The following is a 14,014-nucleotide window of genomic DNA, read 5'->3' as shown; positions in this document are numbered from 1 at the left end:
TTTCTCTGTTAACTGATTGATACCTTATGTTTATTAAATAGTTTCTAAGATATACAATTCCAGCAATACTCTTAATGTAGCAGAAAATCCATACTTTTCTGGAAGCTTGGTTGGGATTTGATTTTACATAAGTAAATGAAAACTGGTACCCTTGGAGCAAGAAGCTTGTGTTGCTTACCAGCTGGACCCTAACTCCAGTTGGCATGCAAGTGCTTGACTGGAGTGCTTGCAGGATTTTACTCACATTGCTGACCCATCCAGTTAGGAAACAGCTGATGATTAAAATTCACTTTGTGTATACAGAGTAATTTTAATAGTAGGATCATTTAGATGCTGCTTTAAGCGGGTGGCACTGTGGGTTAAACCCAATCAGAAGGTCGGCGGTTCTGATTGGGGAGTTGCTAATCAGAAGGTCAGCGGTTCGAATCCCCACGGCGGGGTGAGCTCTCATTGCTCGGTCCCTGCTCCTGCCAACCTAGCAGTTCGAAAGCACGTCAGAGTGCAAGTAGATAAAAAGGTACCGCTCTGGTGGGAAGGTAAACGGCATTTCCATGCACTGCTCTGGTTCACCAGAAGCAGCTTAGTCATGCTGGCCACATGACGCGGAAGCTGTACACTGGCTCCCTCGGCCAATAAAGCGAGATGACCGCCGCAACCCCAGAAGCGGCCACGACTGGACCTAATGGTCAGGGGTCTCTTTACCTTTAGCTCAATCATACCCATCATGCATTGTAAATCAGATTGGAGCTTCAAATTCCTAAACTTGGAATTAGAATAGCTTCAGGCAAAGACATCCAGAACTTTTCATTTCAAATATATGTACAGCTTCTAAGCTTGAGATGGGGGGGGGGGGAGAGACTTGCATAATATTAAAATCCATAGTCACTTAGTAGCTGCATTTGAATGTAACCCTAAACCTTTGGTTTGTGCACTTCCATCTCCTCCTTCAGCATATCTGCAAGAAGCTTCTGCTTAGATTTTAAGTTAACTTCAGCTTGTTCTATTGTCTGCTTGTTCTGTCATCCAGACCCAGACAAATCTTAACTACAGTTTGTTTAAACAAGCTAACTTCAAACCTCAGTTTATAAAGTGGACTTGTTTCAGCAAACCATAGTTAAGATTAGCCACAGTTCAGGTTTGGATGATGTAACAAGCTGAAGCAAAAGCATCTGAGTTCCTTATGACTGTGCCAGGGAGGAAGGGGAGCCAGAGTTTGAGATTTGTTCCAACTTGTTTTCATAATGCTCAGCCAGGTTTTAGCATTATACTTGAAGAAGGCCAATGACTACCATTAGGTTCTGGTTCCATTTGCAGCATTGCTTGAGATCAGCCTGTCTCCCTACCCCTGATTATAATCCAGTTGGTTGGTTGGTTGGTTGGTTGGTTGGTTTTATGTTAGTTGCCTAATTTTATTTGAATTCATTCTTAAGAGAAATATAGGTTACAATCCAGACATGAGTGTGTGTAATGGGACTAGCAGAAGCTGACATGTCCAGACTCCTGAAAATGCTCCACTGAGTAGCAGGGCCCTGCTGAATGGGGTGGGCTGTGACCCCCCAAAATCAAGCAGAAGCAACTGCCATAAGCTGGAACTACATTCAAGGAAGGTTCTGTGGTCAATTTGGGGGGGATTTCCCCACAGCCTTGATGCTTATAACTCTCCTACCACTGCAGCATTTTTACTTGCCAAAGCAGTTAAATATCTAATATTTGGTTTAGAGTAAAATGTGCAAAATTAGCAAATATACTTAAAATGTATTTGCTTAGCTTGAATCACACTAGTATGGGTTTTCTTGGCAAACAACTTGCATTTTGTGACAACACAAACTGCTCTTTGTCTGCCAGTAACATTCTGGAAGCAGGAGTTCATTACTTCTATATAGCCATTTTTGCCGAGACAGACTCAGTTCTATGTATATTTGGAGGTGAGCCCAAGTCAGTGTGTTTGGAATGGATTTTTCTTTGTTCTAAGATTTCAGAAGTTGTTACCAATTCTTTACTAAGATGCATAAGGGTAAACAGTCTAAATTTGCAAACGGGTCAGACTTTTAGTAGTTGTGGCTGAAGTTGTTCATTCTGGTTCTGATTCAATCCAGAAATTACTTTTGAGGGCAGAGTGTGCACCACCTAATTAAAACAGCCTAAAGAAAAGAGAAATTCAGCCTTCCATTAAAGCTACAGGTGGCTTGCCTGTGGCCCTCCAGATATTGCTCAACCATCAATCCCACAAGCATAGTCCTTTATCAGCCATGATGGGAATTGTAGTCAAGTAGCATCTAGAGGGCGCAGGTGGGCCACAGGGTAGCCCCTGCTATCTTAAAGACTTTCCCCGCTAAATGTTCTGACTACATACTATTCATAGAGTGGCTAGGGAAGCCCAGCCAGATGGATGGGGTACAAATAATACATTAGTAGTAGCAGCAGCAGCAGCAGTATATTTAAAAGAAGCTTAAATATACCTTCTGGTCATTCTTTTTCCTATTAGTCTTCTGTGTTTTACATAGTATTATGGAACTACACTATGAGGTAGAATATAATTTTATAATCTTGGTACAGGAACCATCCAGAAATATGATGCCCTTCAGTGGGGATTGTATTTGTGTCTTCATTAATAATAATAATAATAATAATTTATTATTTATACCCTGCCCATCTGGCTGGGCCTCCCCAGCCACTCTGGGCGGCTTCCATAAAAACCAAAAATACAGTAAAATATCACATGTTAAAAACTTCCCTGAACAGGGCTGCCTTAAGATGTCTTCTGAATGTCAGGTAGTTGTTTATCGCTTTGACATCTGCTGGAAGGGCGTTCCACAGGGTGGGCGCCACTACCGAGAAGGCCCTCTGCCTGGTTCCCTGTAGCTTTGCTTCTCGCAATCAAGGATCTTGATTCTTCCCCCTTCCCTGCCCCCAAATATACAGAATCTATTATCCAGGAACTTTTGATTCAGGCTAAACTGAAGACATGCAGGAGGCTAGAAGGGAGAGACATGTACTTCCTTCCTTAAATGTCAACACCAAGGAATGACTCATAGTCACAACCACTTTTCTAAGGTTTGTCAACTTTGGGGTTTTTTGTTTTTTGCTTTGTTCCTCTACATGAATTAGAAACCTTATGTGTTTATCTTTCACACTTAATTGGGAGTAAACTACAGCTTCTTGGTAGCTGCAACCCACTTCATGATGTTTCTGCTGCTGTCCTGCAATTTGACTCATGGTTCAAGAGTAATTCTTTCTGAATTGTCCTTTGCCTTACTGTCAGAAAACATTTGGTTGGCTGTACTGCCGCAGAGGTGTTCCCAAGACTTGCTTCATAGAAGACTCTCTTTTGGGGAGGGGCATACTAAAGCATTGTCTGCAGTATTTGTGTGTGTGTGTGTGTGTGTGTGTGTGTGTGTGTGTTTAGTCAATTTATATGCTCCCTTCAGTATAAATGTTTAGGTTGGTAATTAATCTACACAGCTATATTATGACTTTCACTTTTATATCTGCACTTTGAGTTTTGTTGAATAAAGATAATTTTAATTATTTTCTGATTAGTTATAAATAAAGAAGTGAATTAGTCTGCATGGAGGACGGTGAAAAATTATTCCAGTGATGGGCTCTAGAGTGCTCAATTAATACATATTAGCTGCTGAAAATTTGCAGTGTTTCAGGAACCAGCTATAGCTGACTACAAATTGAGGCTGTCAGATACTTGAAGTCACCTGAAAGTTTGTTGTATCCTATAGCAATCCCAGTTCACTTGATTAGATGTCTTCAGTTAGTTGCTACTACTTCAGCATAATTCTGTTTAGTAGACTTAGTAAAGTAGCAATTGAAGGCAATTTGATATTTTTATTTATTTATTTTTATTTTCAATATTTGTCCCGAGTCAAATGTATTAGGAAAATGTTTACTAAAACATTTGTCCTGCAGGTAAAGAAGGCATTCAGTGCAGACTCTTATTGTCCTGCTTATTTTTTCTTCTGTAGGCGATAGTGAATTTGCTCTGGTTGCCTTAACAGACGATCTCCGTAGACAACTGGATCGAGGCGGGTCAGGACTGCTGATCCTTTTAGATTTGTCAGCAGCCTTTGACATGGTCGATCATGATCTTCTGGACCACCGCCTCGCAGACGTGGGGATACAGGGCATAGCCCGTAACTGGTTGTGCTCTTTTATCTCTGGTCGGGGACAGAGGGTGGCACTAGGGAGGGAAATGTCGTCGCGCCACTCCTTGGTGTGTGGAGTGCCACAGGGCGCAATTCTCTCCCCGATGCTTTTTAACATCTTTATGCGCCCCCTTGCCCAGATTATCCGGAGCTTTGGGCTGGGCTGTCACCAATATGCTGATGACACTCAGCTCTATCTGCTGATGGATGGCCACACCGACTCGGCCCCAAACACATTGACCAGATGCTTGGAAGCTGTGGCTGGATGGTTTCGTGGGAGCCGATTGAAACTAAATCCTTCGAAGACAGAGGTCCTATGGCTAGGTCGGGATGGCATGGGGATGAGGGACCAACTCCCTTCTCTTGCGGGGGCCCAATTAGTGCCATTGCCTTCCGTTAAGAGTTTGGGTGTAATCCTTGACGCCTCCCTTTCCATGGAGGCGCAGGTTACAGCAACAGCCAAGGCGACATTTTTCCACCTTCGCCGCATAAAGCAGTTGGTCCCTTACCTTTCCCGCCCTGACTTGGCCACAGTGATCCATGCGACGGTCATCTCCAGGCTTGACTACTGTAATTCGCTCTACACGGGGCTGCCCTTGAAGCTGTCCCAGAAACTCCAGCGGGTACAGAATGCTGCAGCGAGGCTCCTCACGGGGTCTCTGCCATGGGAGCATATTCACCCAGTGCTTTTCAAGCTGCACTGGCTCCCGGTGGAGTACAGGGTCAGATTTAAGGTGCTGCTTTTGACCTTTAAAGCCCTTCACGGCCTAGGACCCTCGTACCTCCGGGACCGCCTCTCCTGGTATGCCCCACGGAGAGCCTCAAGGTCCATAAATAACAACACCCTAGTGGTCCCGGGCCCTAAGGAAGTCAGATTGGCTTCGACCAGAGCCAGGGCCTTTTCAACTCTGGCTCCGGCCTGGTGGAACGCTCTGCCTCATGAGACCAGGGCCCTGCAGGATCTGATTTCTTTCCGCAGGGCCTGTAAGACAGAGTTGTTCCGCCTGGCCTTTGGCTTGGAGCCAGTTTGATTCCCTCCCTCCCCCCCCCTCTCTCTCTTTTTTCCCCTTCTTTTCCTTCTCCTCCTGCGATGAGGCTACATTTTAATATTTTAATGTTCCATTATTTTAATTGTTGTGTTTTATTTTTGTTTTTAAGTTTGTAATCATTCATCTTGTTTTTATTATTGCTTGTAAGCCGCTCTGAGCCCGGCCTTGGCTGGGGAGGGCGGGGTATAAATAAAAAATTATTATTATTATTATTATTATTATTATTATTATTATTATAGCGTTGTTGCATGCTCTGATCTCTCAAATCCAATTTAGCTTTCTTAGGAAGTATCCTTGGCTCTTGTTTTATCAAAATTGAAGCTGTTTATACTGAGGCTGAAATTGCCTCAATACAGAGGGTAGGAAATGCAGTTTACGGCACTGATTGCAGTGAAGTTCCAGTTCCATTAAAGCAGCTTTTAGGCACATACAGATTCAAAGAACCACTCTACTAGTAGGTCTGTCTGTGTCCAACTGGTTTCAAAGGTGGATGTTTCCAAACAACAGTCTCCTTTACAGAAATGGCACTACTTCTGAAACCTATAGTAGTTTTAAAAGCCATTTGTGATGTGGTAAGCAAGGGTGATGTTTCAGTTGACCTTTCATCTTCTCTTCCATATACAGACATGGAAAGGTTACACCCTGCTTATTGCACTAGCCTACCAGATTAAGATGCTTAACTCAAGTGGAATCATTAACTTTAATAACTGTGCAGTTGTAAACGTGAATTATTTTTCATTTTCAGTCAAAATAATATCTATATTTTCAAGGTTGAAATACTGATATTATGAAGATGGTCCTAATTATATAGGGTTGGATCCAGGCATGTCCTTCTACAACTGAGGGGCTCCTTTGGTTTGTGGAGGGGACTCCAATCCAGCACAAATTCCTGTTGGAGCAAACTGGCAAATTGATCAGAGCGGTAGGCAGGATCCTGTTCTGGCCCACCGACTGCAGGCCACTTTTGAGAAGTGGGCAAGACTTGCCCACCTGTTAACAACCTGACACTATATATCATATAACTTCAAAGAAAGAATCAGGGTTGCACTTAAGCAACCCAATTCTTCCCTTTTTCGTTGCAGCCCAAACTTGAATTCAAGCTGCAGCTGCAAAGATTCCTGCTGTCTGTAAGCCCTGCTTTCAGCAGCGTTCAGCTGCACCCAAAAACTCCTGAGTAAAACCACTCCCAGCAGGGCTTATATTTTGTGCCATATTTAAAAAGCACCAAACACTGGCTCCATTTCTATTGGAAGCACCACCACTCTATCAGAGAGTTCCCCATCCCTCTAGAGCAGATTTTTATGGGCTGCAGAGAGGAAGAGGAGAAATCTCCTTTAATCCATTAGCGCATGAGTGTAATTTCACTCATGGGAAATAAGGATCTAGCCCATAAAGTTATTAATACATATTTGCTTAACTTCCACAAGTGAGGAAAACAGTGGTTCAGTTAGGACTGCAGAAACCATTTAAAAATTATTCTGATACTTAATGCCAGTATAGGTACAATGTTAACTTGCAGTAGGTAAATGTCATTAATGTCAGGTCTCTATATTTTGGTGTGGGACTTGAAAAGAAGGAATGATTTATAAAACCTAGTCACTGTGTTCATTGTAATTGAAAAGCTGACATAAGTCACCAAAATAACACACTGAAAGCAAGTTTTGTTCTGTCTTAAGTCTTTAATTTAGAAAGCTAACGTAGCATTTGGCAGCTGGCAACAGCTTACCTCATGCACTTAATTTAACAACAGGAAGCAGCTTTTTAACTCTCGCATAACTTTTTTTCCTAGTTCTTCCTATCACCCGATGGATACCAGAAAAAGTATTCTGCAAAGCTAGCAGAGTGTAAATATATTGCTTTTAGATTTTTAAAACTTAATTGTCCCCTTGTTTGCAACAGGCTGCAAAACATCTTAAAGCCTACTCTTTTAGTGGTTAAAAAGCAGATAGATCTGAAGGAAGGAGGGGAAGAGTTCATTGTATGAAATTAATGACTGAGGTAGTTTCCTTGTGTTGCCTGTGTATAGGACAGATTGTATATTTCTAGCACAAGTATCACAAATTCTCAAAGAAACATCTTCCATTGCATATTTAATAATCTAGTCTTCTAATTTATTTCTGCATTTTTCTTAAGCCTAACACACACTTCTGTTGTTTAGCTGTCTGCAAGTTTTGCCTCTGCTGCTTCAATTTTGCATGTAAATATTAGTGTAAAATAGTTTCTACCTGAAAAATTCAAAAAGCTCAAAGAAGCTTAATTCATGACATTTCATTATTGACGTATGTGGAATTATGGCAGGCAGCAAAAAAATTTATACATCTTGAATACTGTCAACTAAGAACCTGAAAATTATCTTGGTTTGTGATGTTTTAATACAACACAGCCTTGAAAATCTACAAGTTTCTAGGTCACCCTGCCTTCATATACTTGTGTTAGTCACTTGTGGTTTAAAACAAATTTACAAAAACTACATGGCCACCTGGAGACAATGCTTAACTTTCCACAGCAACCAAGCAAGTGGCTGTTTATATGCCTAATGTGACACCTGTTAATGAGATGGATAAGAATCTCAGAATGGAGACAATTAGGCTTTATTCCTGCACATACTTAAGTTATAAACTCCCCCCCCCCAAAGCCATTATGAATTCATTTTTATGCAAACTTAAGATTTTGACCCAAAGAAATCTCTGTGTTAAAAAAGAATCCTTAAAAAAATTCTTCAGTTGCTTAAACACAATAGTGTGAAATTGTACTTCAACTTTCTGATAAAATGTTCTGGCAAGCTGAAAATGGTGATGTGGGACAAGCTGACTGTTCTTTTGCAGCCTATTAAGGCTTAAAAGCATTGAGCTTTGGGCATTGAGCTTCAGACTTGTAGCTTCCCTTTCAGTCTGTACTGCCCAGGTTTTTCTTCTCTGCTATCAAATGTTACATGAAAGTATATGTATTTTCACTTTCATTTTTCAAGGAACTATAAATTACTGTATTCAATGCTACATTCATAATGCTTGCATTAGTTTGTATCATTGCATAGAAATAGACAATTTGTAGGCAAGGAAGTGGCACACTAGATGGTTCAGTGATATCTCCTAGGCCTAGATGGAATATTCTCCAAACAAGAACAAGAATACAGTATATCAGTTGTGTGTTCTCATGCTGAACTCCCTAAGCAACTTAGGGTGCTGATTTTTCATGGTCTGAAAATAGTTTTGGCAAGGGATTATTGATGGGTCACGAAGCTTAATTTGGAGGTAGGCCTTTTTTTTTTCTTAAGTCAACTAGCAAATAGATAAAATCATGCAAACTCCCCAGTTTTTGTGATAGTGACACAGCCCGTTTAGTTTCACTGAAATTTGCTGATTAATCATCTTCTTAGGGTTAAATAAAACCCATTACCCTTCCACACAGAAATTCAGAAGTCTTTTCTCCAGAATGCTGTATTGTGTTATATGTAGCTTAGAAGTAGCAGATCTTGGAGCACTTAAGGAGAAATAGTAAAGAACAGTGGTGACCTCATGGCTATTTTTGTATTCAAGTGTGCTTGTTCCAGAAAAGACAAGCCATGGGAAATGTATGTATCCATGACCTTCATTTGTTCCTAAATGGAAACAGGCCTCTAATATTGGAATGAAGCAACATACTTAAAAGCAACATTTTAAAAACATGAAAAATTCTTGAATACAAGGTTCAAAGGTACAAATGTAATTTATTATAGCATTGCTTTTGTCTCTGACCAGGTTGCTGAACAAGCAACATTCTTGGGAAATAATATTGCCAAAGTACTTTCAAATGCTGCAGAACATAGAATGTCTTCAGGTATTTGTTCCAGGAATGTAGTCTGAGAGTCTGCCAAGCGTGTTGCTTGCTCCTGCAACATGGTGACATGTACAAATGAAATTATGCGTTTTCAAACATTTATCAATCAAGGAACAACCATGTGAAAGTTCAAGTGTGTTTCAATTCATACAAATTTTCCATTTTCTGAAATTAATGAAACAAAAATGAAAGTTTTTGGAAACTATAGATCTTCCAGACACTAGAGAAGTTTTATTTTTCAATATTGGTGTATTTTGCTTGAAGGATATGAATAGAATGAAGGATAAAATACAAAGAGCCAGTGAAGTCGTGGTCAGGCCAGAATATAAAACCATGACATGGAGGACCAGGGTTCAAATTCTGCCTTAGCCATGAAGCTCCCTTTGTGACATTGGGCCAGTCACTCCTCACCCTAACCACCTCACAGGATTGTTGGGAGCATAAAATGGAGAAGAGGGATAAACATGTACACCTCCTAGAGGTGCTTAGAGGAAAGGTTGGGTGTAAATAGAATAATAAATTTAAAATAAATTAAAGAAAGAGAAAATCATAGAATTGTAGAGTTGAAAGGTATGGACCCCAAGGGCCATCCAGTCAAACCTCTTGCAGTGCAGGACTATCAGTTAAAGCATAATAGAATAAAAGAATTGTAGAGTTGGAAAGGACAGTTCAATGTGTTTTTAATCCATAGGTCTTGGACTCCATAGTGTTCTAATCACAAATTCTTGGGGGAAATCCATTGTCTAGATATGGCCCAATTTGATAAAATAATACCATTGCAAAAGTGTTTTAATTTTCCTTTTCCGAAAAGATTCCTGTCTTGAGTTTCTTAGCAATGTCTGTATCAGCAGAATTCAGCAGCTCCTTGGATCAATCATAATTTACCTCCTACTGCTTAAGACTGGCTGCATATTTCTAGAAGGAGCATAAAAACTAAAAACAATTTCAAGCTAAGTAATGGCTTTGGATGATGCCTTCATAGAGCAGATTAACAAACATTCATAAAAGAGATATAATAGTCACTTCATTTTTCTTGAAGGTGGGAAAAGCAACTAGTGGATTGTCTATCTTGGACTTCATTCTCACCAACAGAGAAGAACTGGTCAGTAAAGTGGAAGCAGTGGAACCTTGGGAGGAAGTGACCATTTCCTTTTGGGATTCATGATACAGAGGAAAGGGAAAGCTGAGTGTAGTTGGACATGCACTCTGGACTTTTAAAATTTTGATTTCTAAAAGCATAATGAACTATACTGGCTGAGATCCTATGGTCAGAAATACTCAAAGAATGGGTCATGATAGATGGAGTTTCTTAAAAAAGATGTTTGAAGGCACAACCACAAACAATTCCAACAAACAAGAATAGTAGGAGGTACCTAAAGAAACCAGTGCGGGGGGCATAAGGAACTTTCAGATGAGCTGAGATTTAAAGGGGACTTGTTTAAGAAGTGGAAGAAGGGGCAGATTGCAAAGGAAGAGTATAAATAAGTAGCCAGTGCTTGCAGGGAGAAGGTCAGGTAGGCTAAAGCTCAGAAACAAGCACAGAATTACAAGAGAAGTTAAAAATAATAAAAGGGGTTTTATGGCTGTGTTTGAAGCAATAGAAAGAACAAGGAAGTAGTAGGTCCTCTGCATGGAGAATACAGAGAAACGCTATTGGATGACGGAGAGAAAGCAGAACTGGCAGAAAATGTATCAGCGGGTTTTTCCCAATTGATTTTTACACTTGACCCTGCATTCTGGGTTTGGAGTGTATCTAGTGTGCAACTGACTCCACTTGTCAATGGGCTAAGCACTTGCATTTGTATTTTCCATTACAAATCACCATAAAATCATAACCATGAGCTATGAGAACCTGGCACTTGAAATTTATTTTTTCCTTCTCAGTATATCTTACTGGATATTTCTAAATTATCCTGTGTAGTTCAATAATGTCGTATAGGTCTGATACCAATATGACTACATCAGATTTTGCCTTTGCTTCAATCCTGTCCCCATGTATCTGAGTGTAAGCCCTGTTGAATTCAATAGGACTTAATTCTGAGTAGGCATGATTAGGATTACACTACTTGTGGATAGGGCAGTAGTAAATGTGCACAATGGTTCTTTGACTTCAGTGCCTATGAATCCATATGACAGTTCATTGAACTAAGTACACCAGGTGACTCAGAAGGATCTGGCTGAGTATTGCCATGACTGGATGCTTCCCAAGCTGCTCCATCTCTGCATCTAGGTTTTTGCTTTGAGTCTTGTTCTTGTAATTCTGCAGTGCAAAGATTTTTCAGAAAGCATACTTCAGTTGTGTGTAAATCCAGTATTAATCTCTAATTATGTGATCATAAGTAAGGAAAGTTCAGTGTGCCCCTAAATTGTTTAGGATTTTCAGAGGCAGAAAGATCCAAGACCACAGGAACGGATCGCTTTCTTCTTGCTTTAAGCTTGCTGTCTGAATCTCTCATATTAGACAGTTTGGTAGCTATGTGTATATTATTTCCTGTTGGTCGACTGGGCTGCAGAGAGAGCTGCGTCATGGCACTCTTGGGATGACTATTAGAAACTGCTAGGATTTCAGGAAATGTCTTCACTGTAACCCTTCCATGGAAAATAGTTTCTGATTCATGTTCTGCAGGGTTACCTTCCACTCTTCCATTCCACTCCTCAGGCTGCCAGGCTAATTGTTTCGTTCTTCTAAAAAGAATCTTATGAAACTGTGAAGACACAGGCAATGCAATACAATGAGATATAGAAAGGAGTTTACTTGTTAAGGATTACTGCAGTTTCTAAGAAAATAAGTATTTTTTACTTACTTAATAATGTGTTTTATGTAATAAAAAATACAATTAGATTAATTCTTCTTTATTATACAAAAGTATTGGACACTGAACCATAGAACAGTTGTATTAACATTCAAGAAAAAAGGAAGAAATGAGATTCTTAATAAAAATGTTAGATGTTGTGAAGCTGTAACTGAAACAATAGCAACTTAAAGGGGAGACCACTCTTAATCTTGGGTGGGGAAAATGCAGTGTAGTTGGCTCTTGATAGATGTGGAGTAAGCGAATAAGTTACCAGTGTTAGTTGGGTGTGGGGAAGTACACATCCATTTTATATATTTACAATTGGAGTCTCAAGCTTAAGGCCCGGGGATTTTAAAGTTCCTTTGGACTCCAAATACAGCCTGCAGCATCCCAAAAACTCTACACAAATTACTGAACTATCTTCACAGTTAGAAATTGTCACAGTATGACAAAAGGAGTGAATCAGGAGTGGTTGCTACCGCACGCCTCAGCATCAGAGTTGTCCATGACTACTTTAAAATTAGCATTGTTGGTGTGAAAAGCATAGGACATAGGTAGGCAACCTAAGGCCCAGGGGCGGACAGTCCAGAAATCATAGTGTTTTTACATGAATAGAATGGGTGCTTTTATTTAAAATGCATCTCTGGGTTACTTGTGGGGCATAGGAATTCGTTCATTATTTTTTTCAAAATATATTCCAGCCCCCCCACAAGGTCTGAGGGACAGTGGACCAGCCCCCTGCTGAAAAAGTTTGCTGCCCCGTGGTATAGGAGGGTGGGATACAGTGCAGGTGAGCAGAAAACTCTGGAATCGGCAGTCTTGTCAGCTTTTCCACCCAAGAGGGAATAATAGCCTGCAGCATCCCTACCACACTGCCATAGAAAAACCATAATTTCTGTTTTTAATCATCAATGTGTTTCTCTTTGCAGCAATGGCAGCCATTCGGAAAAAGCTGGTTATAGTGGGTGATGGTGCCTGCGGCAAGACCTGTCTGCTCATTGTATTTAGTAAAGACCAGTTCCCTGAAGTATATGTTCCCACGGTATTTGAAAACTATGTAGCAGATATTGAAGTTGATGGAAAACAGGTGAGTCTGTACTTCTGCCACTAGCACATCACCTGCATCTGTTCTACAGAGTATATAGTTAGCATAAATGAATCTATAGTTAGAGATCAGTATCATGGATTGAATCCTGAGTCTCACTTCCGCAAATGAAAAGACTTCTTCCATCTAGGAGAACTGAGTAGGCTTCTGCTGAGGAAAGGGGTTGGGATTTTCAGTTAACTTTTCATGCACCCCACACTACCTTCTACAGAGAGGTCCCAAACATCCAGAGCAGCTGCTGGAGAAAGGAGGAATCTGCAAAAAATCACTCCCTTTCCCCCCATGGAGACTATCCCATTAGCAAAATTCTGTTCACATGAAATCTGAATCCATCCCAAGGAAACTTGATGAATCTATGGGCATGTGTTTACGTTTGGGGGGTGGCCTCCTGGTTCTCTAAAGAGTTCATATATGGTTGCTACTCTGTGTAAATAGCACTCTCACTAAATAGAAGGTTTGACTAGCTTAATGTTAGATTGCCCCCCTTTCAAATCATTTGGATGAAATTGAAGGGTATTTGTTCTGTTCTCAGTTACATGCTGCTAAAGTTAATGAAAGGATATCTTAGAAACAGCTTAAAATGTTGTACATTCAGTGGGTTAGTATTGGAACAAACTGTTTTGCCAATTAAAATTTGTGGATGCCTCTTTTGCGCAGAGTGTAGGACATAGCAGCATTTTTTTAAAAGAAGTGTGTAGAAGTAATGAAAAGCAGAACTGAATCTGTTTTATTCTTGATCGTCGGACTTTATTTGAAACCAAGCTAAATTTTGTAAGTTTCTTTATTTTTAAAATTTAATGTATTTATAAACCACTTAAGACAGTCCCTAAGCTATTTACAGAATAACAAATACAATATATAGCAATGAAACTTGAGAGGCTACGATATATAATGCAGTACAGTATTAAACATAAATACAATATTTTGCAATAAACAATAAAATCCTAAAGTATAGCAGGTCACTTTGAAGCACCTTTAGAGTCCAGGATCCCTTCTTCAGCCTCAAACTTGCCAAGCCACATCCTGACTCGCAAAATGCTACAGTCATACCCAAATTCTGCCTTACAGATACACAGATCATACAATGCCTACTAC

General features: G+C 40.2%; 1 protein-coding gene across 2 annotated transcripts in view; it reads left to right on the top strand.

Annotated features, from left to right (window-relative positions):
• RHOA (ras homolog family member A) overlaps positions 1-14,014 on the top strand; it is a 28,746-nt gene that overhangs the window by 8,097 nt on the left and 6,635 nt on the right. The window contains exons 1-4 of one of the 2 annotated variants that reach the window (XM_083726706.1): positions 17-346; positions 709-2,601; positions 2,863-3,054; positions 12,744-12,901. In XM_083726706.1, the coding sequence (XP_083582832.1) occupies positions 12,746-12,901 (156 nt within the window). In that variant the 5' untranslated portion in view covers positions 17-346; positions 709-2,601; positions 2,863-3,054; positions 12,744-12,745. Of the gene's footprint in view, positions 1-16; positions 347-708; positions 2,602-2,862; positions 3,055-12,743; positions 12,902-14,014 lie in introns of those variants that run through there. The other variant, XM_083726705.1, reaches the window with a different exon arrangement.

This window comes from Podarcis gaigeae, assembly GCF_964106915.1.
Source record: "Podarcis gaigeae genome assembly, chromosome: 2".
Lineage (NCBI taxonomy): Eukaryota > Metazoa > Chordata > Lepidosauria > Squamata > Lacertidae > Podarcis > Podarcis gaigeae.
The sequence above is the reverse complement of the archived record's forward strand: the minus strand, read 5'-3'. Positions and strand labels throughout refer to the sequence as shown.